At 46.9% G+C, this 26869-nt stretch overlaps 1 protein-coding gene across 1 annotated transcript in view; it reads right to left on the bottom strand.

The window, feature by feature from the left end:
• Positions 1-26869, bottom strand: part of LOC108800285 (serine/threonine-protein kinase N1-like) — an 81286-nt gene that overhangs the window by 24027 nt on the left and 30390 nt on the right. The window contains exons 3-10 of the mRNA XM_018572257.1: positions 24494-24633; positions 18726-18840; positions 16947-17092; positions 11337-11541; positions 9512-9694; positions 5926-6035; positions 1608-1751; positions 682-757 (exon numbers count right to left, since the gene is read on the bottom strand). Of these exons, the coding sequence (XP_018427759.1) occupies positions 682-757; positions 1608-1751; positions 5926-6035; positions 9512-9694; positions 11337-11541; positions 16947-17092; positions 18726-18840; positions 24494-24633 (1119 nt within the window). The remainder of the gene's footprint in view (positions 1-681; positions 758-1607; positions 1752-5925; positions 6036-9511; positions 9695-11336; positions 11542-16946; positions 17093-18725; positions 18841-24493; positions 24634-26869) is intronic.

Here is a 26869-nt window from a genome sequence, read left to right as displayed (position 1 = left end):
AACCTCAGTACCTGACCTCACAAATGGTCCAACATTCCCATAGACACACTCCTAAACCTTGTGGACGCCTTCCCAGAAGAGTTGAAGCTGTTACAGCGGCAAAGGGCGGAGCCAACCTAATACTGAGCCCTACGGACTAAGACTGGGATGCCATTAAAGTTAATGCGCATGTAAAGGCCGGCGTCCCAATACTTTTGGCAATATAATATATATATTGGTAATACAATTATAGTCAAGTTAACCAACACATGCTGGCCATTTAACCTGGGCATGTAGGCTTCAATAAACTCTGGGCCACATGAGGCCTGCAAATTGGAATGGATGGATACTAAAGGAGCTATGGTATGTTTAATGAGCAGACATTTTTCATTCTACATCACAAATATAAAATGTAACTATAATATTCTATTTTTATACAGGACCCCTTTTTCCAGTTGCTGCATTTGTGATAAGACAGAGCTAAATTTCATCTTCCAGTTGGAAGGGACCAGGCTCTGGAGAAATGGTATTACTTGGCTCATAGATGGTGCTGATCAGGTGGATCCGGTTTGCTCAGATATAGCAGGTTTGACATAAAACTATTTGAAGTATTTTGATAAGTTATGTACACAGCGATTTTCACTCCTGATACAAGAAAAGTGAAACAAATAGGACAGGCACAGTCTTGAAAACCCAACACACCTTGTTCCTTGGAGAAAATCTTCTTTTGCCGGCGTAGTTTAGAAAATCTTTCAATGACTGGATTATAAAATGCTACCTGGAATCCAAAATGAAAGCACGGGGTTACGGATATGATGTTCAAAGTGCAATTGGTGCATAGTATCGAAACCAAAGTTCAGCTATACATATATACACCGATCAGCCATAACATCTGCCGTATATTGAGTAGGCCCCCCTTGAGGCATGGACTCCACTAGACCTCTGAAGGTATGCTGTGGTATCTGGCACCAAGCTGTCAGTAGCAGATCCTTTAAGCCAAAACACAATTTGTCTCCATCTCTCCATGCCAATCCCTCCAATGGTTTCCATCTCCATCCCTCTCTGCCAATCCCTCCACTGACTTCCATCCCCCACCACTCTCTGCCAATCCCTCCACTGACTTCCATCTCCATCTCTCTCTGTGCCAATCTCTCCACTGGCTTCCATCTCCATCTCTCTCTGTGCCAATCCCTCCACTGGCTTCCATCTCCATCCCTCTCTGCCAATCCCTCCTCTGACTTCCATCTCCATCCCTCTCTGCCAATCCCTCCTCTGACTTCCATCTCCATCGCTCTCTGACAATCCCTCCACTGACTTCCATCTCTCTCTGTGCCAATCCCTCCACTGGATTCCATCTCCATCCCTCTCTACCAATCCCTCCACTGGATTCCATCTCCATCCCTCTCTACCAATCCCTCCACTGGATTCCATCTCCATCCCTCTCTACCAATCCCTCCACTGGATTCCATCTCCATCCCTCTCTACCAACCCCTCCACTGTTGGTACTATATAAATCCTGTATGATAATAATAATCCTTTCATGCTTTATCCAGAACGATTAAAAAAAAAAAAATGGGCTGGCCACACACTTTAAGAGCACCTGTATATGTTCATTAAGCCGTCAGTACCTCACACAGTAGCGTTCCCTGAGGTTCCAGCTCCAGAAAGGTTTCATGCCTCTGGTCATCCAGAAATTCCTCCAGCTTCACATATTTAATGGCGCAAAGGGAGCGGAAATCCCTCCTGTACACAGAGACCTGCAGCTCTCGTGCCTGGATACATAAAAGCCAATGTACACAATATAAAGTACGGGCACACAAATCGATCAGTATGATTACAGATAATGAACATTATACAATGAAAGATCTATTGTAAGTACTCAACAGCTATTCCCCCGGGGGGCAGGTATGGCCCGCTAGAGCCGGCACAGCCCAGACACATTGTAGTAGGAGCCTCACATCCATTTATATACTTTATATAAAGAGACAACCTGAGCTTGAAAAATACGAGTATGCAGGATGCCATTGCTGACATTCATCAGGAAATGATAGTTGCCTAGCTGTCATGTGGAACTAACGAGTTCAGTGCTTTCTGAAGAACTGATCCGGAAAAAGTGCCATCAGAACCCCTGATCTGCATGTTCATTCCACATCACTAACTCAGGATGCATTAATGGTTATAGATCAGCATGACAGCCGGGCAACTAGCACTGAAAAAAATGGTCATCCTGTTTTCTATCTGGTTTCCTTTAGGGCCTGTTCACACGACGTCCGTTTTCTGTGCTGACCTGATCCGTACGCTCCTGCACTAAATATGCATCCCAATGTATCCCTATGTGTTTTATGGGCTTCAGTTCTCACGTGCGCAGTCCGTTCCTGACTGAAAAAATACTGCATGTCACATTTTGTCCGGTCAGGAAACGCATAAACGCGTCAACAATGCAACGAAACCGCAACGCAAACGGAACGCAATGCAGCTAAGCAAAAAAAAAGCACCACGGCTTGAAAAAAAAAAAAGAACTGTCAGCATCCGGACCGAAAACGCATCAAAAACGTGTCAAAAACGCATTGCATGAATAGCACCGCGTCTGCAGATCCGCACCTGATCAGGACCTGAAAATCATGTGAACAGGCCCTAAAATATCAACAGAAAATACGAGTTACTGAGCCCCATTAGGTTTGCTCATACAGATGAACACGCAGGTTCAGAATGACCGGGCCGATAGAGTTCCACGTTCACAGCTGCTTCATAACTGAACCAAATGAACTCTACCAGTGCCAGATAATACCATAACTGAATACAATATATTGACACGCAGGCAAATGATAAAGCAAGATTATGAAATATCAATATATTTTGTACTATCTTTCATAGAACAGATGGTATTCAGATGTCTCATGCCATCGCATATCCCATAAACAGGAGGGCAGTAAACCATTTCTTTACACCGCAATGGCCAAATGCACTTCCAGTCCAATATTATGAAGCCATCATCATAGCTTCTTGGACATCATCAGTATATGGAAACCATGGCTTCTATGGAGGAGGACTTGGGACCCAACGAGAGTATAACCATACAGGGTATGGTGAGAAAGGAAGTCAACAAACATCCTCTAACCAAATCAGCGCATAGGCCACTGGGGCATATAGGTATGATTTGTATGGCTCCTCCCACTGTCTTCGTTTGAGGAATATTCCCATTATTTTTGGCATACACCTTAGAAAGAGATGAATATCTTCGGCGGCGAGAAGGCTTTATTGTACTACACATTGATTTGGTTGAAGGGCTTTCTGATGCCTTTTGTCCCTTCAGCAAAGAATATTGATTCAATCAAAAACCAATAAGGATACCTTCCTCAGAGACCATAACATACAGGGGTACAGGTACTCTTAAAATCTAAGACCACGCATGGACTCATATACACACACAGGTTGAACTTGATGGACCTGTGTCTTTATTCAACCTCAAATACTATGTAACTATGTAGCTTTTTGGGTCCCAAGCCCTACTCCATAGAAGCCATGGTTTCCATTAGGGATGCACCGATACCGGTATGTCGGTATCGAGTACAAGTACCAATAATTTTTTTTTTCGATACTCGCCAATATCGAATACTGATACCGGAAGTCCCATTAACCTCTTGCCGTTCGCCCGTAGTAAAAAAACGGACGGACGGCAATTTTTTTCTGCTCGCGCGCGCCCCCTAGCGGGCACGCACGGGCAGAAAAGACCCGACCGTTGCACACACCCGGTACCGGGTGTTTCACATATAGGCGATCAGCGGGTCCATAGCCCGCCGATCGCCTATATGTGCTCGTTCGCGGCACCCCTGACCCCTCACCTTGATTCCCGGGATCCGCTGCCCCATCTTGGATCCCGGGACCGGCTCCGAGGGCGTCAGGAGGAGGAGGACGGGAGATCAGCTCCTTGCTGATCTCCGTCCGGGCTGTGAATGCAGAAGTGATGTGTGTTACATCACTTCCGCATTCACCTGTCAGTCATCTGGCTGCTATAGCCAGAGAGAAGAAGCTGATAAAGCAGATCTCTGCTTCATCAGCTTCTTTTGGGGTCCACAGGTGACTTTAGGGGTCCTAGAGACCCCTAATATCTCCATAAAGAGGACCTGTCAGTGTGCCTTTGCTATTATATAGGGGGATTGTTATCCCCCTATATAATAGCAATAACAATAAGTGCAAAAAAAAAATTAAAAATAAAAAAAAAGAAAAGTAACACATAAAAAAATAAAATAAAATAAAAGCCACATATAAAAAAAGGGGAAAAAACCCCCCCAAAATGTTTAACTCCCCCACCCCCACGTTTACGCGCCTATAAACGTAAATACGCGTCCGGTGCCCCAGCGCGCAAAAATTACAATTGCGCTACACATGTTACATATCGCCGCGAACGTCGCAGTGAGAGCAATCATTTTAGGGCCATCAATCACTGATAACACTAAACTGATGAGCGGTAACAGCTTTTAAAGCGTCGCCTATGGCCAATTTTGGGTATTATCGTTTTTTGAGGTTTCGCGCGCGCACGCAATTTTAAGGCTTGACATGTTTAGTGTCTTTTTACCCGACGTGACCCCATCTTTTATATTTTACCAAAAAATTGGGTAATAATAAATGTTTTATCATTTAATATAGGGGAAAGTGTTTTTTTTTTTTTTAAATTTCGGTAATTTTTCCTTAATATAGTAAAAAAATAAAACCCCCAGTGGTGAATAAATACCACCAAAAGAAAGCTCTATCTGTCCCCAAAAAAGGGTATAAAATTCATTTCAGTACAGCGCTGCATGACGGAATAAATGTCAGTCAAAGTACCGCAGCGCTGAATACTGAAAAATGGCCTGGATGGGAAGGGGGTTTAACACCGCGGATGTCAACTGGTTAAGGAAGCCAGGTGGCGTGTAATAACTCGCCACCCGGCTTTCCGATTAGGAGGGAAGCCGTCCCCATGCTTCTCGTCACTGTGTGTAATGACGCGCTGCCCGGCTTCCTGATACAGGAAGTATCGGGCTAGGCATCGGAGCATTTGGGAGAGTACAAGTACTCGGCCAAATACCCGCCACCGATACTAGTACCGGTATCGGTGCATCCCTAGTTTCCATACACTGCTTTTATGATGACCAAAAAGCCAGAAACAGCTGCCTACATCTGTAAAAAAATAAATCACGGCAAGTGGACTTACCACATGTTTCTTGTGGACATTTTGCTGGTCGTCCGACCAGCTTTCTCAAATCAGAAGGCTCTAAATTAAAGAAGCTAGTCGGATGACCATTGAAACGTCTTCAAGAAAAATACAGCAAGTCCAGTTGCCATGACTTATTTTCTACAGATATACCATGTGACCCGGATGAATGAGAATTCTCACAGACAGCTGTCTGCAGTTTGGAATAAATGGCTCTATGTAATATTGGGGCGCTTCCCGATGTGAATTGGGCTGTTGGGGCATACACAAATTATTTGAATGGCTCCGCCCACTATCCTAAAATGATGGATAATTCTCTTATTTTTGGGATATGTGATAGAATGAGATGCTCTAAAAAGGCTTTACTGTGTATGCACTGACTTCAGTTGAAGGGCTTGTTAATGCCTTTAGTCCCAGCCAAGTAGCCAATGCTCTTTAAAAATTGTAGTTGGTGCCCAACGTTTAAGATTTACTCCAGTTATTGTCAATGGAGCAGCTGACTCTTGGAGAGGACAGACTGGCTCCTAAATTCCATATTAACTCGTCCACCTCTGTGAAGTCCGTTGATACAATGCAGTGGTGTTTGTCCTTGTCTTTTGGCTGTATGCCTCCACTACCTTCTCTCCCCCCTGTTCTCGGGAATCCTATCTTATCATTTTGTTTTCTGAGGTCATTCTATCTCCGACTCATCCATCTTTCAATATCACATGTTACAGGTTTCCCTTCACTTCCTTATTGATCATTGAGATCCTCACCCTCTCAAGCTGTAGTTTGAAGACCTGATCCCACGTGTCCCGTCCTTCTGTCTTCCATGAAGTCTGTCCCGCCACGACATTGTCCAGCCGTAACACGACGCTGATTTCATCTGAAGATACCGAAGATACAAAAAAAGAAACTCCTGAAATGAAAGTATTTCCGGCTGTCCACAACAACCAATCAGCATCTAAATACCATTCTTACAGGCTGAGCATGGGAGTAAGAAACTATCTGGTTGCCGAGGGCTGGAAGAATTCAATTTTCCTTGGAAGCCCCATATAAAGGTCTACAAAGCATGGTCTAAAAGCCATGTCCACATTTTAGACCAGTGGTTCTCAACTGGTGGGTCGTGACCCAAAAGTGGGTCGCGACCCCATGTTCAGTGGGTCGCCAAATGCCTTCCACTTTTGTAGGTGAGATGCTCCTCAGCCTCTCCCTAGTGCAGCACTGTCAGTTCTCGCACCAAGCAGCCATTAAAATTATGCTACCCGGCACAGAGTGTCAGCTTGAGGTGGGCTGGGGGTATGGCCGCGAGGGAGCTCCATCCATACATACATCGCTTACAGCTCCCTAGTGTGCCCTGTAGAGGTGCCTGGACCGGAGTGACATCACATTCTGGCTCCTGGCACCTCTACAGGGCACACTAGGGAGCTGTACAAGCAATGCACATGTGGATGGAGCTCTGTCACAGCGCAGCAGCCCACACTGGACCCCAGACTGAGGATCCACTCCAGTTCTTGTAAGGTAGGGAGACTGGGTGGACCTACCATGTGTTTTGGTGTGGGAGGTGTGTTGTGTTGCCATTCATTTGAATAGCACCCCAAACGCACCTGCCACCCACAGTTCTATTGCCTGCACCGGAATGTGCGGTACCGTAATGCTGTGCATTCCATTGCAGTGCGCCTTGGGTCACGACTTAATGACCAAGGACAAATGTGGGTCCTGAGGTTACACAGGTTGAGAACCACTGTTTTAGACCATGCTTCATGTTACACCTGCAGTAACATGAAGCATTGTTGAATTTCTCGAACCCCCACCCTCAAAATCCTCCCCCCCCCACACCTACCTGAATCATGGAGTGCTTCTTCTCTCCAAAAGTTGTAATGATTTGAATGTGACTTTATTGAGGCTGTGTGTGGCTCTGCTCACATTATTCAGCTCTGGTTTACAGGAAATCACTACAAGTCCCAACTGCTACCACCGCAGAGGGACTGTGCAGAGCAATGGCGGTGATCCCGCCTCCCTCTTCCTCCTGTAGTCCAATTCCCCGAGCTCCATAACAGCAGGTCCATACCTCTGTACAGACCTTGAGGCTGGGGGAAAGACATCTTAGGAGCACCTATGACACATTGATCACGGGTGCAATGCTCTGCAGGCTTCAATGCCAAAAATAGAGTAAATGCACATTGATCACGAGATTAGTGTTGCTACATTAAAGTGACATTAAACCCTCAGATTTTTTAACATAAAACAATACTGTAATGTGCGCCTTACTGTAATCCATGGTAGTTTCCCTTCTCTTTGCTGCTCTTCCTTTTAAATCTGTATCTGTTCTCATGCTGGGGGAGAACTTCTGTTTTGCAGCAGACTGCCTTGTCTCAGGAATGGATACATGGTGTCTGTGTGTAGGTTTGTATGGGTTTGTAATCTGAGCCAGCACTACAGGAAGAGGCCCTGAGCTGCAAAGGGAAGTTCTCCCCCAGCATGAGAAGACGAGGATTTAAAAGGAAGAGCAGCAAAAAGAAGGGAAACTACCATGGATTACAGTAAGTATTGTTTTATGTTAAAAAATCTGAGGGTTTAATGTCACTTTAACTTGTTTTTTTGGGGGAGGGGGGGGGGATGTGGACCCCTTAAACTGCCTCAATGTTCATTGTGTCATTTCACTTGTTACGTAATATTTTCATTCCTTCCTGTTTCTTTATAAGTGAAACGCTGAAAACAGGAATCAGTCCACTCTAGGATATGACATGGGAAGAGCTGTGTGCATATTTGGGTGCTAAAGATTGTAAAATCTGTAAACGCAGCTCTAATGGTGGCCATACACGTATAATTTATGAAGGCGAGAGCGAGAGGGATTAGAACTTGTCAGGTTTGTGTTGCTGTCTGTGTCCCCATCAGGAAGATTCCCCCATCTGTTCGTCCTGGTGACCGTTATCACTTAGCCCTCGTTCACACCTTAACGTTTTGTAGAGCGTTCTACGCTCGACGAACGCTCTACAAAACGCTCAAACATCTAAATCCCATTGTATTCAATGGGTCTGGTTCACACCTTGGCGTATTTCAGCCCGTCCCTAACGCGCTACAAAACGGCCCACGCCTGAAAAGGTACAGGTACTACTTTGGGCCGTTTTTGTTGCGCGTTTCCATTGGGATACAGCCAAGTAGACCTCGGAAACGCGCGTTTGTCGCGCGATTTTTTTACCGCGAATCACGGTAAAAAAAACGAGTGACGACCGCGCGACAGACGCGCATATGCTATACGCCTAGGTGTGAACCAGGCCTGAAAGTGAAAGAAAATCCCAAATGTTGGGTTGCCACCTGAACTGGAATGGATGGGAAATCTTCTGGGGACACTAGTTCTGGTGACCACTAGGGATTTCCCTCACTTTGGATGGATTTTTTTCTCACTCCCCAATGGGTCACAGCTGTAAAAATAAAAAGCTGACAGGAGTGATAATTAGGGATGCACAGAAATTTCGGCTGCTGAAACATATCGGCCGAAAAAGGCACTTTTGGCCAAATGCAGAAAGTGCCATCTTTCAGCCGAAATTGCGGTGCATTCCTAGTTTCTCTCCTCCCCGCTGCTCTGTGTCCCCTCTGACACAGCGCAGCGTCCAGCGGGGAGGAGAGAAGGTGTCACAGGGGGCTGAGCGGTGCGGGCTGTGAGCCACAATGCCACAGGAGGCCGGGGCTCTCCTCCCGCAACGCAGCACCCCACTCAGTCTCCTCTGACCTATCAGTGCAAAGGAACAATACACTTTTTCGTTGTCTGTATTTCTTTTCCAGCCATTATTATTTGTTTAATTGCAAGCCTTCGGTGGCGACAGGGTCTCCTCAAAGTAGGTTTTGCTTAAAGGAGAACTATGAGGTGAGTGCTTTTCACTCATCTTCATAGTTCTAGCCGACCTGTGACAATGAGGATCAGTAGATCGGGAAGTGAGCGAACACATACCGGCGCTCGCTCACTTCTCGATCCTGTCGCGGCAGAGAGCCGTGACAGGGGAGGGACTGGATTCCCCCCTCCCTGCTCCGATCCTCCTGCGCTGACTTGCGGAACGGACGGGGGAGGGGGCGGGTACAGCTGGCTCTGCCTTTAGATAGGCAGAGCCAGCTGTCACTCACGCAGCTGGGCGGATCCAGACATAATTGTCGGGATCCGCTTCAGCTGCGGCGTCTCAGTATACCGCGAGCTGTAGCTTGCGGTATACTGAGCTTAGGGTGGCGGGAGGATGCTAGTTTGTGTCCTCCCGTTACCCTAAGGAGAACTATGGGGAAAAGCCTTAACCCCATAGTTCTCCTTTAAGGTAAGGTAAATATCTGCTCCAGTGGTACATAATAGCAACTAAACAAAGTGAAGCTTACTTGAAAAGTCCTCGCTGCGGTTAATACTGGACGTGCGTGAGTACATGCTCCGCGTGGTACGTGTTTTCAGGCTCTTTCCTTCCAGAGGGCTGTTGCCGGGTAACCATGGCGGTGAGTTCCTTGTGCGTCCAGGGACGTTATCTAATAGGTCAGTACAGCCCAAGAGCCGAAACTCTAACACACCTGTAAGATAGAGACAACATGCAGAAACAAGGATCTCTGGATAAGAGCGTGTTGGTCTATTAACTTATTTATTTATTTATTTCAGTAATTGAGAACACTGTATGCAATAAATTACACTTGAAGCTACTCTGTAGGTAAGACTAAGGGGGTTATTCACGAAGGAGCCGAAGGATCCAGCCATAGCTTCAGCTGATCCTTCAGCTCTCTTTGGCCGCCGGAGCAATGCGGTTCAGTCGAACCGAAGGGCAGCTGTATGGGCTATTCACTATAGCCGAAGTGACACCCGACTGAGCCGAAGTGACAACAGAGGCGGGGCGAACGGCCTGCCAAAGGCTGGCCATAATCCCGGCAAATGACAGCTGATCTCACGGCTGGCTCCGCTCAGTTGTTATGACAGATCAGCGTCCCCAAATGACCTGGGGATGCTGATCTGTCATTAAACAATAACAACTGGGCGGAGCGAGCCGTGACGTCACGGACGGCTCTGTCCAGTTTTTATTCATTGGCCAGGACCTGCTAGAAGACTCTAGCCGGTACCGGCCAATAGGAAACAGTTGGGCGGAGCTAGCTAAAAGTCCCCCTTCCCTATGGACTTGATATTTACTATAGAGCTCAAACCTTACATTAGATAGACAGGTGCCAATGGGAACTATAAGGCATTAAAATATCCCCTATGCTTTTATGCCAGCCCTTTAGAGTGCCCTGGGTGCATGGGCCACGTCATCTCTTCCTGCATCAGTGAATCCAATGCAAGATCCTACCAGACCTACTAAGAGGCACTATAAATAAATACTGGGATTTATCAAAACTGGAGCAGACTGACTCTGGAGCAGTTACCCATGGCAACCAATCAGCTTCTCTCTTTCATTTTCAAAGCTGAAACTGAACAAACTGAAGAGAGAAGCTGATTGGTTATTATGGGCAACTGCTCCAGATTGGGCCTGCTCCAATTTTCATGAATTCCCCCCATTGTGTTTGTTTTTTATTGGGGGGGTTAGGGTGTGTGTTAAGCGTTAATGTAGCTGTGTGGCATCTATTTCAAAGTTTCTACCCTCTTGCTGCAATATGATTTACCTTTGCTAGCTACAGCAATCGATGTTCACTACACGGTGCAAATCGAGTCCTACTTCAGTTACTTTCGGGTGGAATAGAGAAGGGTTCGGGACACTGTCCAACATTTTATTGCTATTTTATTGCTACCTCCATCCCCATCGTGGGGATTTTCACTAACTTCTAGTCTATTTGAAGGCCATAAAATAGAGCGGGAAGAGAAGATAAATATCCACACCTCCTATCTATTTGGCAGGTGCCAGACAAAACAAGAAGTGAGTGGAATACCAAGTCAGCAATAAACCAAATTTCCTGGTGCCCCTACGTGGGACCATACTTGTGGTCGGTTACTCTGTCCCCATTCAAACCAAAGGGACAGTAAGGGCCTGTACACTCTCCACCACTGGACAATCAGTCTTGAGGACAAAAGAAAGACTGGTGAGGTAGTGTTCCTTAAGGTTTTATATCGTGTTTACCAGTTATGTAGGCTGGATGGGGGTAGAGCAACCAACCATATGTGACCATGGAGAAGCACCAGGAAAAAGGACATTTTGCTAAAATTAAACATTCTATTGAGGGGTGGCAGCATTACCTGTTAGGGGGGCAGATTTGGAGAAAGTGCTGTGAGGAGCAGTGGGGGAAGGTGCACCATGTCTGGTTGGAGAAACGCACATTGCCATCTCCTCTCGCAGGAGGCATCTCTTAGGGTGGTCATGAGGAAGGTCCTCTAGACATCTTTGTAGAGCCAGCGTCAGTAGATCCAACCTCTGCCGAGACTCCACAAGGCGAGCCTGTACCTAATAAACACCAGAAGCAATCTAAGAAACATTGATTTGTCAAGACAGTCTTAGTATATAAGAGACATAGAGGTAAGGATACAACTTTCCTCACACATGGCAGGTGATTTATAAATCTTCCACTCACGTATAGCAGGGCGAGTGCTGTTGGCATGACACTCCTGCCACTAGATTGTGCTGAGGAGCATAGGACTTTGCAGTGCTCCTCAGCTCATCTAGTGGTGGTTGCGCCATGCGAATGGCATTCGTCCAGAGCATAGATTTATTAGTCAGCCCCTAACTACAGCTATGAAGTCACTTCTATATATTGGGAGATTTGTATACCCTGATTTAGAATTCAGAGGGGATAATTCACTCTCAGCATGTCTATATCCCACTCATAAAAATCATGTAGAACAAGATCCAAACAGTAACGTAGGATTGGGGATATATTTGTGATATGCATGTATTTAACACCAACAAATGGATGAAAGCAACTTCATTTTTATTTTCACTTATCAAAAGAGAGAATTTCTTCCAACATTTACAAATTCTCCTGATTAAAAACATGGGACACATTACAATTGTCATGCCATACATCACAGATTATCTTCCATATGATCATTGTCATCCAACACGCTCTTAGAACAAAGCCCACAGTTCAAATGGTAAAGATAACCCTTCTGGCAAGATATCATGTACACCATAGCATTGTGCTAAACACACAGTACTATGCACTTAGCATGTGGTACTATGCACTAGGTGAGTTACATAGTTACATAGTATTTGGGGTTGAATAAAGACATACGTCCATCAAGTCCAACCCATATAGGTCCACGCATCATCTCATTCTTAGAGATACTGGTATCCCTGGATATTACAGTCCCTCAAGAAATTCTCCAAAAGTTTCTTGAACAAATCTACACGGTGGCAGCGAGTTCCAGACCTTAACCGCTCTTACTGTAAAGAAACCTCTTCGCCTATTGTGCTGGAATTTTTTCTCCACCAACTTTAGGTGGTGGCCTCTAGTCTTTGTGTAATGCAGTGTAGCAATTCGGGTGAATCTCAGCTGCGGAGGCTATACAGGTGTAGGGGGTTCCCTAGGGTACGGCGTCAGGGTCGAGCTCCAGGCGTCACTCTCAGAGTCTTAAGCGGAGAGTTTGGAGCTCTACCATCATATGCCGCAAAGCAATCAAAAAGGAGTAAAGGGTCACAGTAGTATAGAGTACCCTGTGCAGCAACCAATTTGTAGGCAAAAGTAACTTGAAATGAAATCACTACTTCCCCTTTAAGGAGTAAGAGTCCAATGGTAATAAGGCAACAGAAAAGCAAAGGATAATTTAGAGTCCAGTAACAGTTATGGGCAGCAATCTTCCTAGCACTCTACACCATAAATACTTGCTGTTTGTGGGGTTATTCAGTAGGTTGATTCTCTCAGTCCTGGGTTCTGTGGTCCAGCAGCAGGAAGCAGGCTGTCAGCTGGCGTTTCTCAATGAATAATAGAACGCCATACTGACCTGGCTTCCTGCTATTTAAGGGGATGTGAGGGGGAGGAGCCGGTGACGTTTCCTGCCCCGATGCGTTCCACGCTGGAACGCATCGGCGATGTTACTTCCGGTTTGCGGCTGCGTTCCACCCCGGAACGTAAGCCGTGATCGTACAGTCCTTTACGGCTGTGTTCCTTAGGGGGACGCATGCCGCGATCCTTACACTTTGTAATGGAGTTAATCTTAAAGAGTTTGTTGCCAATGTTGCTGTCACCATTTAACATCTTGTACATGAAAATCATATACCCCCTTAATCTCCTTAATTCCAGCGTAAACATGTTTAAGTTCAGTAGCCTCGTCTCATAGCTCTGGTCCTCCATTCCCCTAACTAGTTTGGTTGCCCTCCGCTGGACTCTCTCCAGTTCAGTTCAAGGACATCCCTTCTCAGTACCGATGACCAAAACTGGACCCATTGCTCAACACTGTGGTGTTAATGAGGTCCAGATATACATACACTGTATACTTGTTGTGTATGTTTAAATCTTAAAATACAGACCTCATGTACTGGATCGGGATAGGTAATTGAGTCAAATGTAGATGTCACCAGCACGCCAGAAGCTCATAAGTCAGTGCAAATCCATTTATTGATAGATGTAATTGAGTAACACATCTGTAACCATTGCCAGAGTATCAAGAAATCAGCCCTCAGGAGGCAACTAGTATGGAGGACCATCCATCCTTATCTCTTATTCATAGTGGTCCTCCACATAAGGTGCCTCCTGAGGGGTAATTTTTTCATATATTAATAAAAGACACATATGGGGGGGGTCTGGAATTAGTTTTATATATCACTGAAGTTCTCATCCCTGAATATTAGTCATCCCTCACCAGTTCAATTATCATAAGTATCAAAGAAGAAATTGTGATTGGAGACCACACAAGTGTAAGTCTTAAAATTCTTAATCCTTTTATCGAAAAATATAAAAATAATCTATTTAACAATTATCGATAATTGAGAACTTAGAGTGATATATAAAACTCATTCCAGACCCCCCCGCCCTTCCCATATATATCTTTTATGAATATATCAAGAAATGACCCCTGAGGGCTGATTCCTAATATCATCATAAAAGACACATATGGGGGGTATATGGAATGAGTTGTATATATTGCTGAAGTTCTCAATTATCGATATAATTGTTACATTCATTATTTTTATGTTTTTCGATAAAAGGATTAAGAATTTGCAGAGCTATTCTTGTGTGGTGTCCAATCACAATTTCTTCTTAACTATACAATAATTGAACTAGTGAGGACATCTGCCCTGATATTCAGGGATGAGAACGTCAGTGATATATAAAGCTGATACCAGTTCCCCCCATTATGTCTTTTGTGAATATATCAAGAAATGACCTGTCAGGAGGCACCTGGTGTGGGGGACCGCTATAAGAACGAGATAAAGATGGATTGTCCTCCACACCAGGTGCCTCCTGAGGGCTGATTCCTTGATACTCTGACAATGGATACAGATGTGTTACTCAATAACCTATCCCGATCCATTACATGAGGTCTGTATTTTAGGATTTATTAAGACAGTTGGCAAAAGCAAAATGTGAACATTTCCCATCGGGCGCAGTGCTATTTCCAGAGATGAAAAGCGTACTGGAACAATCAAAGGCATGAAAACTGTTTACAGAGTTCATCATCTCACGATCTTCCCTTACAGAATACTCCCAAAAAGTGGCATTGAAGGGCATTTCTAATAGGAAATTAAATATCAGTTTTCCATAGAGAACAGTGGACTGAGTCTTCCACCAGCAGGGACCGGTGACATAATGATAGCCGCAGTGTTTGGACTGACCTTTAAATTCTGATACTTCTGAACTCCCTAGTAAACACAGCAAGCCAGCAAGTGCCTCAGCTTGTCAGGAGCCACATCAAGCCGCAATGTCAATTTTGGGTGGCCATGGCATTTGAAGAGCTAAAAATAAACCTGTTGATTCTACAACAAACCTTGTGAACTGATCATTTCTGGTGCTTTCTTCCCGTGCTGTTATCAGATACATTGTTCCCACTATCTCTGAGGTCTACAGAACCCCTCCACTCTATGTTATAGAGAAGAAGAGAGGGGGTATTGTCTGCAGTCCTGTTCTATGGTGAGAACGGTGCTTCTCGCTACAGATACAATATAATGAGTGTGCTGGGACCCTAGGACAGGAAATATGTTACTGGAAGGCTAACAAGGTGAAAATAAGGCAGCACAGTGGTTTAGTGGTTAGGACTTCTGCTTGCAGCACTGAGGTCCCAGCCGGGACATTATCTGCATGAAGTTTGCATGTTGTCCCTGTGGCTGCATGGGTTTCCTCCTGCACTTCAAAGACAGCCCTAATATGTGCACATAGACTGATTAACTATAACATTATGACACCTGCCTAATATTGAGTAGGTCCCCCTTCTCCTGACCCATCGAGGCATGGGCTCCTCTAGACCTCTGAAGGTGTGCTGTGGTATCTGGCACCAAGCTGTCAGTAGCAGATCCTTTAACTCCTGCAAGTTGTGAGGTGATCGGCCTCCGTGGATCGGACTTGTTTCTCCAGCACATCCCACAGATGATCGATTGGATTGAGATCTGGAGAATCTGGAGGCCGAGTCATCACCTCAGACTCGTTGTTGTGTTCCTCAAACCATTCTTCAACCATTTAGGGAGTGTGGCAGGGCGCATTATCCTGCTGAGAGAGGTCACTGCCATCAGGTAATACCGTCTCCATGAAGGGGGTGTACTTGGTCAGCAACAATGTTTAGGTCGGTGATACGTGTCAAAGTAACATCCACATGAATGGCAGGACCCCGAGGTCTCCCAGCAGAACATTGCCCAATGCATCACACTGCCTCCCCCGTCTTGTCTTCTTCCCATAGTGCATCCTGGTGCCATCTCTTCCCCAGGTAAGTGACACACACACCCGGCCATCCACATGATTCATCAGACCCGGCCACCTTCTTCTATTGCTGTGAGGTCCAGTTCTGATGCTCACGTGCCCATTGTAGGTGCTCTTGGCAGTAAACACGGGTCAGCATGGGCACCCTGACCAGTCAGCAGTTACACAGCCCCATACACAACAACCTGCGATGCTCTGTGTGTTCAGACACCTTTCTATCAGAACCAACATTCACTTTATCAGCATTGTGATCTCCAGTATCTTTTCTATTGGATCGGACTACGCAGGATGTACATCAATGAGCCTTGGCCGCCCATGACCCTGTCACCAGTTCACCGGTTTCCCTTCCTTGGATCACTTTTGGTCGGTCCTGACCACTGCAGATTGGGAACATCCCACGGTTTTGAAGTTGCTCTGACCCAGCCGTCTAGACATCACTATTTGGTCCTTGTTCCAGGTGCCATTGTCACCAGATAATTAATGTTATTCACTTCACCTCTCAGTGGTCAGAATGGATGTGTGATTTTAGGCTTCTTGAGTGCCGGGACTGATGTGAATGTACAGTATGTAGAGCATGATATAAAAGCCTACATGAGATAAATAAATAAAATGGGGCCGTCATATCTAAGGAATGGTAATCTTCAATATATTACATGTTTGTTTTTTGGGTTTAGATATGTTTTTGGGGACATCTCCAAGGCTTTGTGCATGATAGTAATAGTTATGAACAGCCAGTGTGGGACTTTCCTTTAACTAACTATCATTTAAGTTGCTGTGACCTCATGTTTGGATGCTCTCCATGCCGTTACACCAAAGGCCATGTGCAGTAGTTTTCACAGCATAAGGAACACAACAAACCCACATGAAATGTAATAAGTTCAGTATGTTGGATTCTAGCAGTAATGTTTCTGGTTTGTGTAAGCCGTGGGAATAAAGAGAAGTCACTGCTGTGGTGAATCATTTCATTCTTCACAGAGACTGCCGGAATAAACATTATATGTACCTCATTGACCGCACTCCTGTCCTGAGCCTTGGCACCTCCGAGCATCCTCAGGGCGTTCTCTGCCCCCTCAGACACCGCCCGCTCCACCCGATGGTGGTGTCTCAGCTCCTCCATGTGCACCTCCGTGTATGATAGCTCTGACATGCCTAAGGCAGACAGGAAAGGCCATGAGTATGCAACCAACTCCTATGTACTGAAACATTCATTTTTACACATCACAATACAGTATGACCATCCAGATTATGGTGAGAAGGGGCTGAAGGAACCAAAAAGTCCCTCCTACCAAATTGTCGTGTACCACAGTACTGCCTTCATAGAACAGAAGGTATTGACATGTCTTATTCCATCACATATCCCAAAAATAATTGATAAAAACTAGGGATGCACCGATACCGATACTAGTATCAGTATCGGTGCCGATACCGAGTATTTTGGCAAGTACTCGTCCAAATGCTCCGATATCTTCCCCGATACCGAAACTTCCGGTCAGAGGAAGATTTCCTTTAAAGGATTCATCCATAAAAGTTACACCTGGAGTATAGTCGGGTGGTGCCGTTTGCACAGTACCAGTGCCCCTAGATGGCACTGATGAGTTTCCTATACTCATCAGCGCCATCTGGGGGCGCTGGTGCTGGGCGAACAGCATCCACCAGGCGTATAACTTATAAATGCGCCACTAATTCTGCATCTAAGCCCTCTGTCCTCAGTAGCTCCCCGGTCTATTCTAACATCTCGGGGGTAAAATGTATGGCCTTTCATACCGTCCACTGCCACAGCAAGGGATGATGAAAGGTGCAGCAGTCAGTAAAAAAGGAAACAAAGAAGACTTGTAGTAGCAATATTATGATATCACAATATTTTATATGATGATAATTATAATAGTTAGCGCTCCTGCAGACAATTACTCTACAACTATAATACAAACCTGTTTAAACTGGGGGGGTGGGGGGCTGCATTAGGCATACAGGGTCTCTACAAATCTCTACGACTAAGCCTGTGATTGGATAAAACGCATCAGAGGGGGAGGACCTCGGGTGGGACAAGCTCTCACAGAGGGGCCGGGCTCTCCTTATCATCTTGTCTTGACTTGTAAAGTAATTGTAATGTCATCCTTATATTGTAAAGCGCTGCACAAACTGTTGGCGCTATATAAATCCTTTATAATAATAATGGGGTACAAGCTTAAATAAACTATCCCAGCGGAGTACAGTGTGCGGCCAGCTTTTCGTTAGTATAGGCATACAGGGTTAGTTTCAGTGCTGGCCGGGATGACCATAAGCTCCGAGAGCAGTAAATCTACATTACTAAGACAACAGATACAATGTTAGACTTTTTTCATTCAGCCCTGAATTTTGTGTGTGTCGGCTGGGCCAGCTTATGGCCCCTCTCAAGGCAAACACACACACGCAAAAAAGGACCCTTGCAGTGGTGATTTTGGGATACTGTAGAAAGACCTGAACTCTCTGTAATTGTTTCGCTAGGTGGGATTGATTTGGGTTATAGTCCATTAACCCCTTCGTGACTGACGACGTACAGTGTACGTCGCCAGCATCGGGTCTGTTTAAACTTGTAAAGCCGACTGTCGGCTTTACAACAGAAGCGATTCTGGCGACTTACCTGTCGCCAGATCGCTTCTGTGTCCCGTAGAAGGGGACGCCCCCCCCGCCGGACACCGCCACCGTGCTTGCAAAAAATGAAAAAAAGGCCTCAGTCATGAAGGGGTTAAGTGGGATTAATATTTGTTATAGATCTCTGTAATTGTTATCTCTTTCCTCTTACCTGCTCCTGTCCCGGAGGTCTCCTGGGATGCTCTGCGGATTTGTGTGCGCAACATGTGGATCTTTGCGTCGCTTTCAGACAACATCTGCTGCGCAGCTGACAGCAGCTTTTTATCCTGTAACAAGAACGTACATTAAAGCTCTCCTGGCATTTTGTCTTCCCCGCCCCCCCCCATATCAACATCCTAATGACATTTTTCATTAAACACTTTATGCTTTCATTCAGGGCTGCCATCAGGGGGTGCATGGCCGATACTCATGTGAGGGGCCCGGGTAGCCTAGGGGGCCCGGGACCCTTACATGGGTATTGACCGATGGCCGTACAGGTGACGGGGAGAAGGTGGAGGCGGCCGGGTCACCACAGTGTTGGAGGAGGCCAGGCTCATGCAGCGCCTGTGGTGTTCTGATCTCGGACCGACTGGAAGTGATATTACAACACTTCCGGCCGGTCCAGCGGCAGGGGAGGCCAGCCCCCAGCAGCAGGTAAGAGTAGCTGGGAGGGAGATGCAGCACCGACCAGCTCACCTGAGACCCCTGAGGAGTCTAAGATGGGCTGTGCAGCATCTATGGTGGGCTTTGCAAGGTCACTCTCAGGTGGGCTGTGTGGGGTCTCAGTTGGGTCCTGAGACCAGCGCGTTACCAAGCCCCGAGTTCAGCGCGTTACTAAGCCCCGAGTCCAGCACGTTACTAAGCCCCGAGTCCAGAGCGTAAAGTTGTGTAAGGGGCCCCATAATTTCTGATGGCTGCTCTGCTTTCATTACCTGATATTAGGTTCAGTGATGTCATCACTGGGTCTCTGTGCTTCTCTGCTTTATTTGAGCCCTCTAGACAAAACGAGCACTTAGCCCTTGCACTGCTGGGGTAGCCTAACTGCAAGGGGTAGTCTTTTTAAATTTCCGGAGTTCTTCTTTTAGGAGGAGGGTAGTGAGTTGATGTTTACCATAATTAACCCCGTCTGTCCTGTCCTGGCAGATCTTCATTTTCTAATGCAAGTTAGACGTGCACGCTGTCTGTCCTAACAAAGGGTTAAAGATCTCGAGGCTCGGGTGATACATTGTCCTTAAAGGAGAAGTATGAGGTGAGTGCTTTTCACTCACCTCATAGTTCTAGCCGACCTGTGACAATGAGACTGTCACAGGTCGGCTCAGTAGATCGGGAGGTGAGGGAACACATACCGGCGTTCGCTCACCTCTCGATCCTGTCACGGCTCTCTGCCGTGACAGGGGAGGGGCTGGATTCCCCCTTCCCCGCTCCGATCCTCCAGCGCTGACTGGCGGAACGGACGCGGGAGGGGGCGGGTACAGCTGGCTCTGCCTCTAGATAGGCAGAGCCAGCTGTCAGTCACGCAGCTGGGCGGATCTCGTCGTCTAAGTCGGGATCCGCTCCGGCTGCGGCGTCTCAGTATATAGGGAGCTGTAGCCCGCTATATACTGAGCTTAGGGTGACGGGAGGACGCTAGTTTGTGTCCTCCCGTTACCCTAAGGAGAACTATGGGGAAAAACCCTAACCACATAGTTCTCCTTTAATGGACTTTTAGAGCAATCTGCCCCCTAAACGCACATTAAATCTATTCTCAGAATAGAATCTGCCTGTAGAGTGCTGTGTACAATCATTGCTACAAAGATACAACTTGAAGGCAAGATATATTATTATTTTTAGATATGGTGAGTGAATGGGAACACATATAGAGGGGGGGAGGGGTCAAATTCAGCTGCCATGATGGAAATACACTTTAAGTCATGAAGTGTCTTGTGACGGCTTGAAAGAAACTGAGTTACATAGAGAATGCCACAACTTCCCCTCCATCTCTATTGCTGCAACTCCTTTTCCTTCTCCACCCAGCAACCCTCTGCATGATAAATAAAAGTCATGACATGTGCATCCCCCGCTCCTTCACTTACATAACACCCTCCTCATTCATTTCACAATGTGCAGATCTTATAAATAACACAAAAACAGAACAAAGCAAACGAGAGAGTTATCATTCTAAGCGGACAGATGTTTTCTATTATGTTCATCTGGAATGTGTGACCGGAAAAGTCTTCCTCCCGTCTCTGCTCTAGTACTCATAATGGAGCTCCGATGCTTCAACCGAATGTTCATTCTTCGTTGGTCCCTTGTGGAATGTTCTATTGCCGGTATCTGGAACCTTTTCCACACTGAAGGATAAATGATCAATGTGCGCAGATCATCATAGATCGCTCTCATGGTCTGTACTGGCCTTCCTCAACCAGTGTGCCTGTGGCACCCTGGGGTGTCTTCTGGCTTCCTCAATATCTTGGGATGGTAGGACTCTAATACGAAGGGTGACTGAGGGGTCTGATGTGAAGGGGGGACTGAGGACTCTAATACCCTGTTTCCCCGAAAATAAGACCTACCCCGAAAATAACACCTAGTACTATTTTTGCGAATTGCTAAAATATAAGACCTACCCAGAAAATAAGACCTAGTTGTGACCATACCCAGGGCCGGCGGTGGCATAAGGGGGAACTTTAAGAGTCGTGGGAGAGGCGGGAGGGATTCACGGTGCCAACGAAGCCGGCGCTATAGGAAGCGAGTCGGCAGCGCAGGGAGCAGAGCCGCACAAGCCGATGCCTCCTCTATAGCGCCGGCTCCTGTCACAGGCGGAGTCATACCAAATGCACTCCGCCTGTGAGGAATCCATAGTGAAACCGCGCTTCGCTCATTCTGGTTACCAAATTGCTCTTGGAAACGTACGGTGCCCCTGATTGCCCTGATCACCAGATTCTTAACTTTGCCATTTTGGAATATTTAATTTGGATTTGCATTAACTTTGGATTGTTGCACATTAAAAAAATATAAGACCTACCCCGAAAATAAAACCTAGTATGTTTTTTTGAGCCAAAAAAAATATAAGACAGTGTCTTATTTTCGGGGAAACACGGTATGAAGGGGGGACTAAGGAGTCTGATGTGAAGGGGGGACTGAGGGCTCTAATACGAAGGGTGACTGAGGAGTCTGATGTGAAGGGAGGACTGAGGACTCTAATATGAAGGGGGGACTAAGGAGTCTGATGTGAAGGGGGGACTGAGGACTCTGAACTGAAGGGGGGACTGAGGACTGTGTCGCCCCTCATGAGACATCCAGACTTTGATTAACAACCTCCTGACAAAGCAGTGAACTGTAGATGCAAAAAGCGTAGAGCTTATCCCCCATCTCACCACTGGAGGGGCTTGAATGAATCCAAATTTATTGAAGGATGCAAGCCCCGTTTGGGTATTCTGACAGCGGCAGCACCCCAGAGGTGCTGGTCATGATGTGCTTATATTCATAGCATATTATGGCTGAATTAAATTGCAAGCAGTGCTGTGATGTCAGCTCTTCCCCCATTTTCAGCCCTCCTATCTTCTCCAAGTCTTCTTCTGGTCTCTTGATTGGCCAGGCCGGGATGACATAACTCCCGCAAATGTGCACCGGAGTCACATGGTGTCGACACAGAACCTTACCAAGCCCATACACTGAGCTGAGTATGTGCACCGGAGTCACATGGTCTCAGCACAGAACCTTACCGAGCCCATACACTGAGCTGAGTACGTGCACCGGAGTCACATGGTCTCGACACAGAACCTTACTGAGCCCATACACTGAGCTGAGTATGTGCACCGGAGTCACATGGTCTCGGCACAGAACCTTACCAAGCCCATACACTGAGCTGAGTATGTGCACCGGAGTCACATGGTCTCGGCACAGAACCTTACCGAGCCCATACACTGAGCTAAGTATGTGCACCGGAGTCACATGGTCTCGGCACAGAACCTTACCAAGCTCATACACTGAGCTGAGTACGTGCACCGGAGTCACATGGTGTCGGCACAGAACCTTACCAAGCCCATACACTGAGCTGAGTACGTGCACCGGAGTCACATGGTCTCGGCACAGAACCGTACCAAGCCTATACACTGAGCTGAGTACGTGCACCGGAGTCACGTGGTCTCGGCACAGAACCTTACCAAGCCCATACACTGAGCTGAGTATGTGCACCGGAGTCACATGATCTCGGCACAGAACCTTACCAAGCCCATACACTGAGCTGAGTATGTGCACCGGAGTCACATGGTCTCGGCACAGAACCTTACCAAGCCCATACACTGAGCTGAGTATGTGCACCGGAGTCACATGGTCTCGGCACAGAACCTTACCAAGCCCATACACTGAGCTGAGTACGTGCACCGGAGTCACATGGTCTCGGCACAGAACCTTACCAAGCCCATACACTGAGCTGAGTACGTGCACCGGAGTCACATGGTCTCGGCACAGAACCTTACCAAGCCCATACACTGAGCTGAGTACGTGCACCGGAGTCACATGGTCTCGGCACAGAACCGTACCAAGCCCATACACTGAGCTGAGTATGTGCACCGGTGTGATATCAGATCACTTTGTGGTCACATGACTATCAGTCTTTCGGGAGCCATTACAAATGGCTTTGCGTGCCTTAGATTGATCCCCCTGGTTCTACTGGGACAAGCCTGGTTGGATGTTACAGAACCACTTTGTACAGGAAATGTCACATTATGAATTTAACAGCCACAGAAAAAACTAAATGTAATTTGAAGAGACATATGTCTTAGATCAGTGATCTCCTGGCAGGGACTCACGGAGGAGCCCGCTCTTCTACTAGGAAGGGAAGGGTTGTAACTGACTCACATGAGAGGAAGCTAAAGATCTACCACATATAGAGATCTCTGATAATTATAGAGTGCATGACATCTTCAAAAACAGCAGGAAATGGGGCCGAGACGTTTCTACTGTGTCGCCAGGGAATGTGTTCTGATCTTATTGTCAGAGGCAGATTGGTTATTTGGCAATACCGGCCTTTGTCAGGACTGGGGTGCCTAAGAGTTCTTGTGGGCTGACGGGAAATCCTAGAGGTTGCTTGAGCTCATGTCATACTTTGTTCATAATAAATATTATCAATGAGAACAAACCTGAACAATTAGTAGGGATGGATCAACGGAGAACAGGCCCGTAGACTCCCCTCCTTTTTTAGCCACCTAACTGGCATTGTCTGTACTGGCATGGCCTCATCAGACACCTACTGACTACAAGTGCATCCTCCCTTCCCGAAGAGACAGGCAGATGCACAGCTTTGGCCAGTTGTGTTATCTCCTCGGTCTACTGCAGGAGCATGTGGGTTGTAGCCAGGTCCAATGTGCATCCCTTAGGTCCCAGGTTCCTGCTGGAGTTGCCTTGTGGATGATCCAGCTCTAAGACGTCATAAGCTTAGCAAAGTTTGGTTACACAGGGCCGGATCTCCCACAAGGCCAACCGAGGCCCGGCCTCTGGGCAGCAGGGAGTAGAGGGGCAGCAGGGGTGTGGAATTCAGCCACTTCAGCACAGTATATGGGGCTTCTTAGTCAGGAGTGCGGTGGGACTCTCTATTTCACTATAGTAGATATAAGGCCCCATTCACACAGACCGACACTCACCTCGAGCGGATTTCCGCGCGGCGGGATAGCGGGACTGTCCGGGCGACGTTCCAGCGACCTTCGCCGTCGGGCTGCATTTAAAAATAGAAAAATCGCGCGACATCCGCGGGAAAAAGGGTCCTGCTGAAGCGACATGGAGCTGTACATGAGAACAGCTCCATTGAATAACAATATCGCGATATCGTGCTGAAAAAATACGCGATATCGCTGGATTTAACGCTCAGTGTGAATGGGCACTCGGAACCCTGCTTCTACAATAATGAACAAGGTGACGTGCTCTCCTTTGAGGAAACTTCACATATCTGTATTGAAATCTCACCTTGACGGAACCATTACTGTACATCTGGATCATATTTTCTGCTCCCTTTCGGACTCTCATCTCGATGTCCAGCTGTCGCTCTAATTTTACCACCCGAGGATTCTGGGACGGACATGGGCATTCGGAAGTGAGTCTGTTACCTAAAGAAAGAACAGTGTAGACACGCAGCACATTAGGGATTATTCCATCAAGGATTAAAGTATAAAATGCAATAACTGCAACCACCAGGGCCCAATATACCAAATTCCACCCACCATCAGATACAGTGGCGGAGGAAAGATTACTTTAGTGTATATTAGGGATTATATAAGATTAATTATTTAACTGTAGTTTTATTTTCTAGGGTTTAGTGGAATGGAACTTTAGAGAAATGGAACTGACTACTGGTCAGTGGCAAAGGTCTACCAACATGCTGTACAATCTCAGCACTCATAACCCACCAGTGGTCCGTGAAGGTTGTTACTGGGACAGGAGCAGAAGTGATATCTTCCAATGGGACCCTTGTTTCAGTAACCCCGCCAGAGGTTGGATTTCCCCTCACTTCCTGTTTTTCATCTACGTTAGTAAAATGGAGGTCACCTCTACAATTGGAACAGTAAGTCACCAGCACTCCAAATATTCTCCAAGCAAAGTTCTTTTTATTCCATGTGTACATCACCGAGTGTAGCAACGTTTTGGAACTCCTCGTGGGAAATATCCGGGGTAGGCAACCTCGGCACTCCAGCTATTTTGGAACTACAGTTCCCATGAGGCATTGCAAGACTCTGGCAGTCACAGCAGGCATGATTCCCAGGGGCAGAGATATGATGGGATTAGGGTTGCCACCTTTTCTTCAAGCGAAACCAGAACACTCTAGCAACGTGCAGACATTTTTTTTGGGAGAACGAGTCGTTGCTTATTCATATGTAAATAGTGCTAGTAGCCCCTATCTTAATTTTGGTTGCCACTGTCTGCCTGACGTCTCGTGTCCTGGTTTCTGCTGCCATGAAACCTGGACGCAGCATTCAAAACCCGGACTGTCCGGGTGAATCCTGGACAGGTGGCAACCCTAGATGGGATCCTGCTGAGAGATGCCTTACCGAAGCCAGTGAGCTTATCTGACCCCACCCCCGCCCTCTTACAATGGCTCGTTTAAATAAACCCCCCAATCCCAGCGCCTCTTAATCATTTGTGTCTGCATTTAGAGTGAAGTTATTTCTGGGTGGCATGGAGAGCCCACGGTGGTTTCTATATTTCATTGCATTTGTCCATCTTATCTTTAATTCAGGCGGTTAGGTTTTCCATCGGCTGGCCATATTCCTAATCGACTGAGGTGACTTATTGTTGAACATTTATAATAAAAATACAATTGCAAATTAAAAATGGAGCAGAGAGGCCCGCTGTAGAGTGCAAAGGAAGGCAATAAGGAAAAAGAGGAGAGGGACGGAGGGAGAGAGAGACAGACAGACAGACAGAGGAGAGAGAGAGACAGCAGAGAGAGAGGAGAGACAGCAGAGAGAGAGAGACAGCAGAGAGAGAGGAGAGACAGCAGAGAGAGAAGAGAGACGGCAGAGAGAGAGAGGAGAGACAGCAGAGAGAGAAGAGAGACGGCAGAGAGAGGAGAGACAGCAGAGAGAGAGAGACAGCAGAGAGAGAGGAGAGACAGCAGAGAGAGAAGAGAGACGAGACCAGAGGGAGAGGAGAGACGGCAGAGAGAGAAGAGAGACGGCAAAGGGAGAGGAGAGACGGCAGAGAGAGAAGAGAGACGAGACCAGAGAGAGAAGAGAGACGGCAAAGGGAGAGAGAGGAGAGACAGCAGAGGGAGAGGAGGGACAGCAGAGAGAGAGGAGGGACAGCAGAGAGAGAGAGAGAGAAAGAAAGAGGACATGATAGGAGAGACAGCAGAGAGAGAGGAGAGACAGCAGAGAGAGAAGAGAGACAGCAGAGAGAGAGGAGAGACAGCAGAGAGAGAGGAGAGACGGCAGAGAGAGGAGAGACAGCAGAGAGAGGAGAGACGACAGAGAGAGAGAGGAGGGACAGCAGAGAGAGAGGAGAGACAGCAGAGAGAGAGGAGGGACAGCAGAGAGAGAGGAGAGACAGAAGAGAGAGGAGAGACGGCAGAGAGAGAGAGGAGGGACAGCAGAGAGAGAGGAGAGACAGCAGAGAGAGAGGAGGGACAGCAGAGAGAGGAGAGACAGCAGAGAGAGAGGAGGGACAGCAGAGAGAGAAGATAGACAGCAGAGAGAGAAGAGAGACAGCAGAGAGAGGAGAGACAGCAGAGAGAGGAGAGACAGCAGAGAGAGGAGAGACAGCAGAGAGAGGAGAGACGGCAGAGAGAGAGAGGAGGGACAGCAGAGAGAGAGGAGAGACAGCAGAGAGAGAGGAGGGACAGCAGAG

Source organism: Nanorana parkeri, unplaced genomic scaffold (genome assembly GCF_000935625.1).
Source record: "Nanorana parkeri isolate BGI_ZX_2015 unplaced genomic scaffold, ASM93562v1 scaffold1980, whole genome shotgun sequence".
Lineage (NCBI taxonomy): Eukaryota > Metazoa > Chordata > Amphibia > Anura > Dicroglossidae > Nanorana > Nanorana parkeri.
This window is presented reverse-complemented; position numbering and strand designations above follow the sequence as displayed.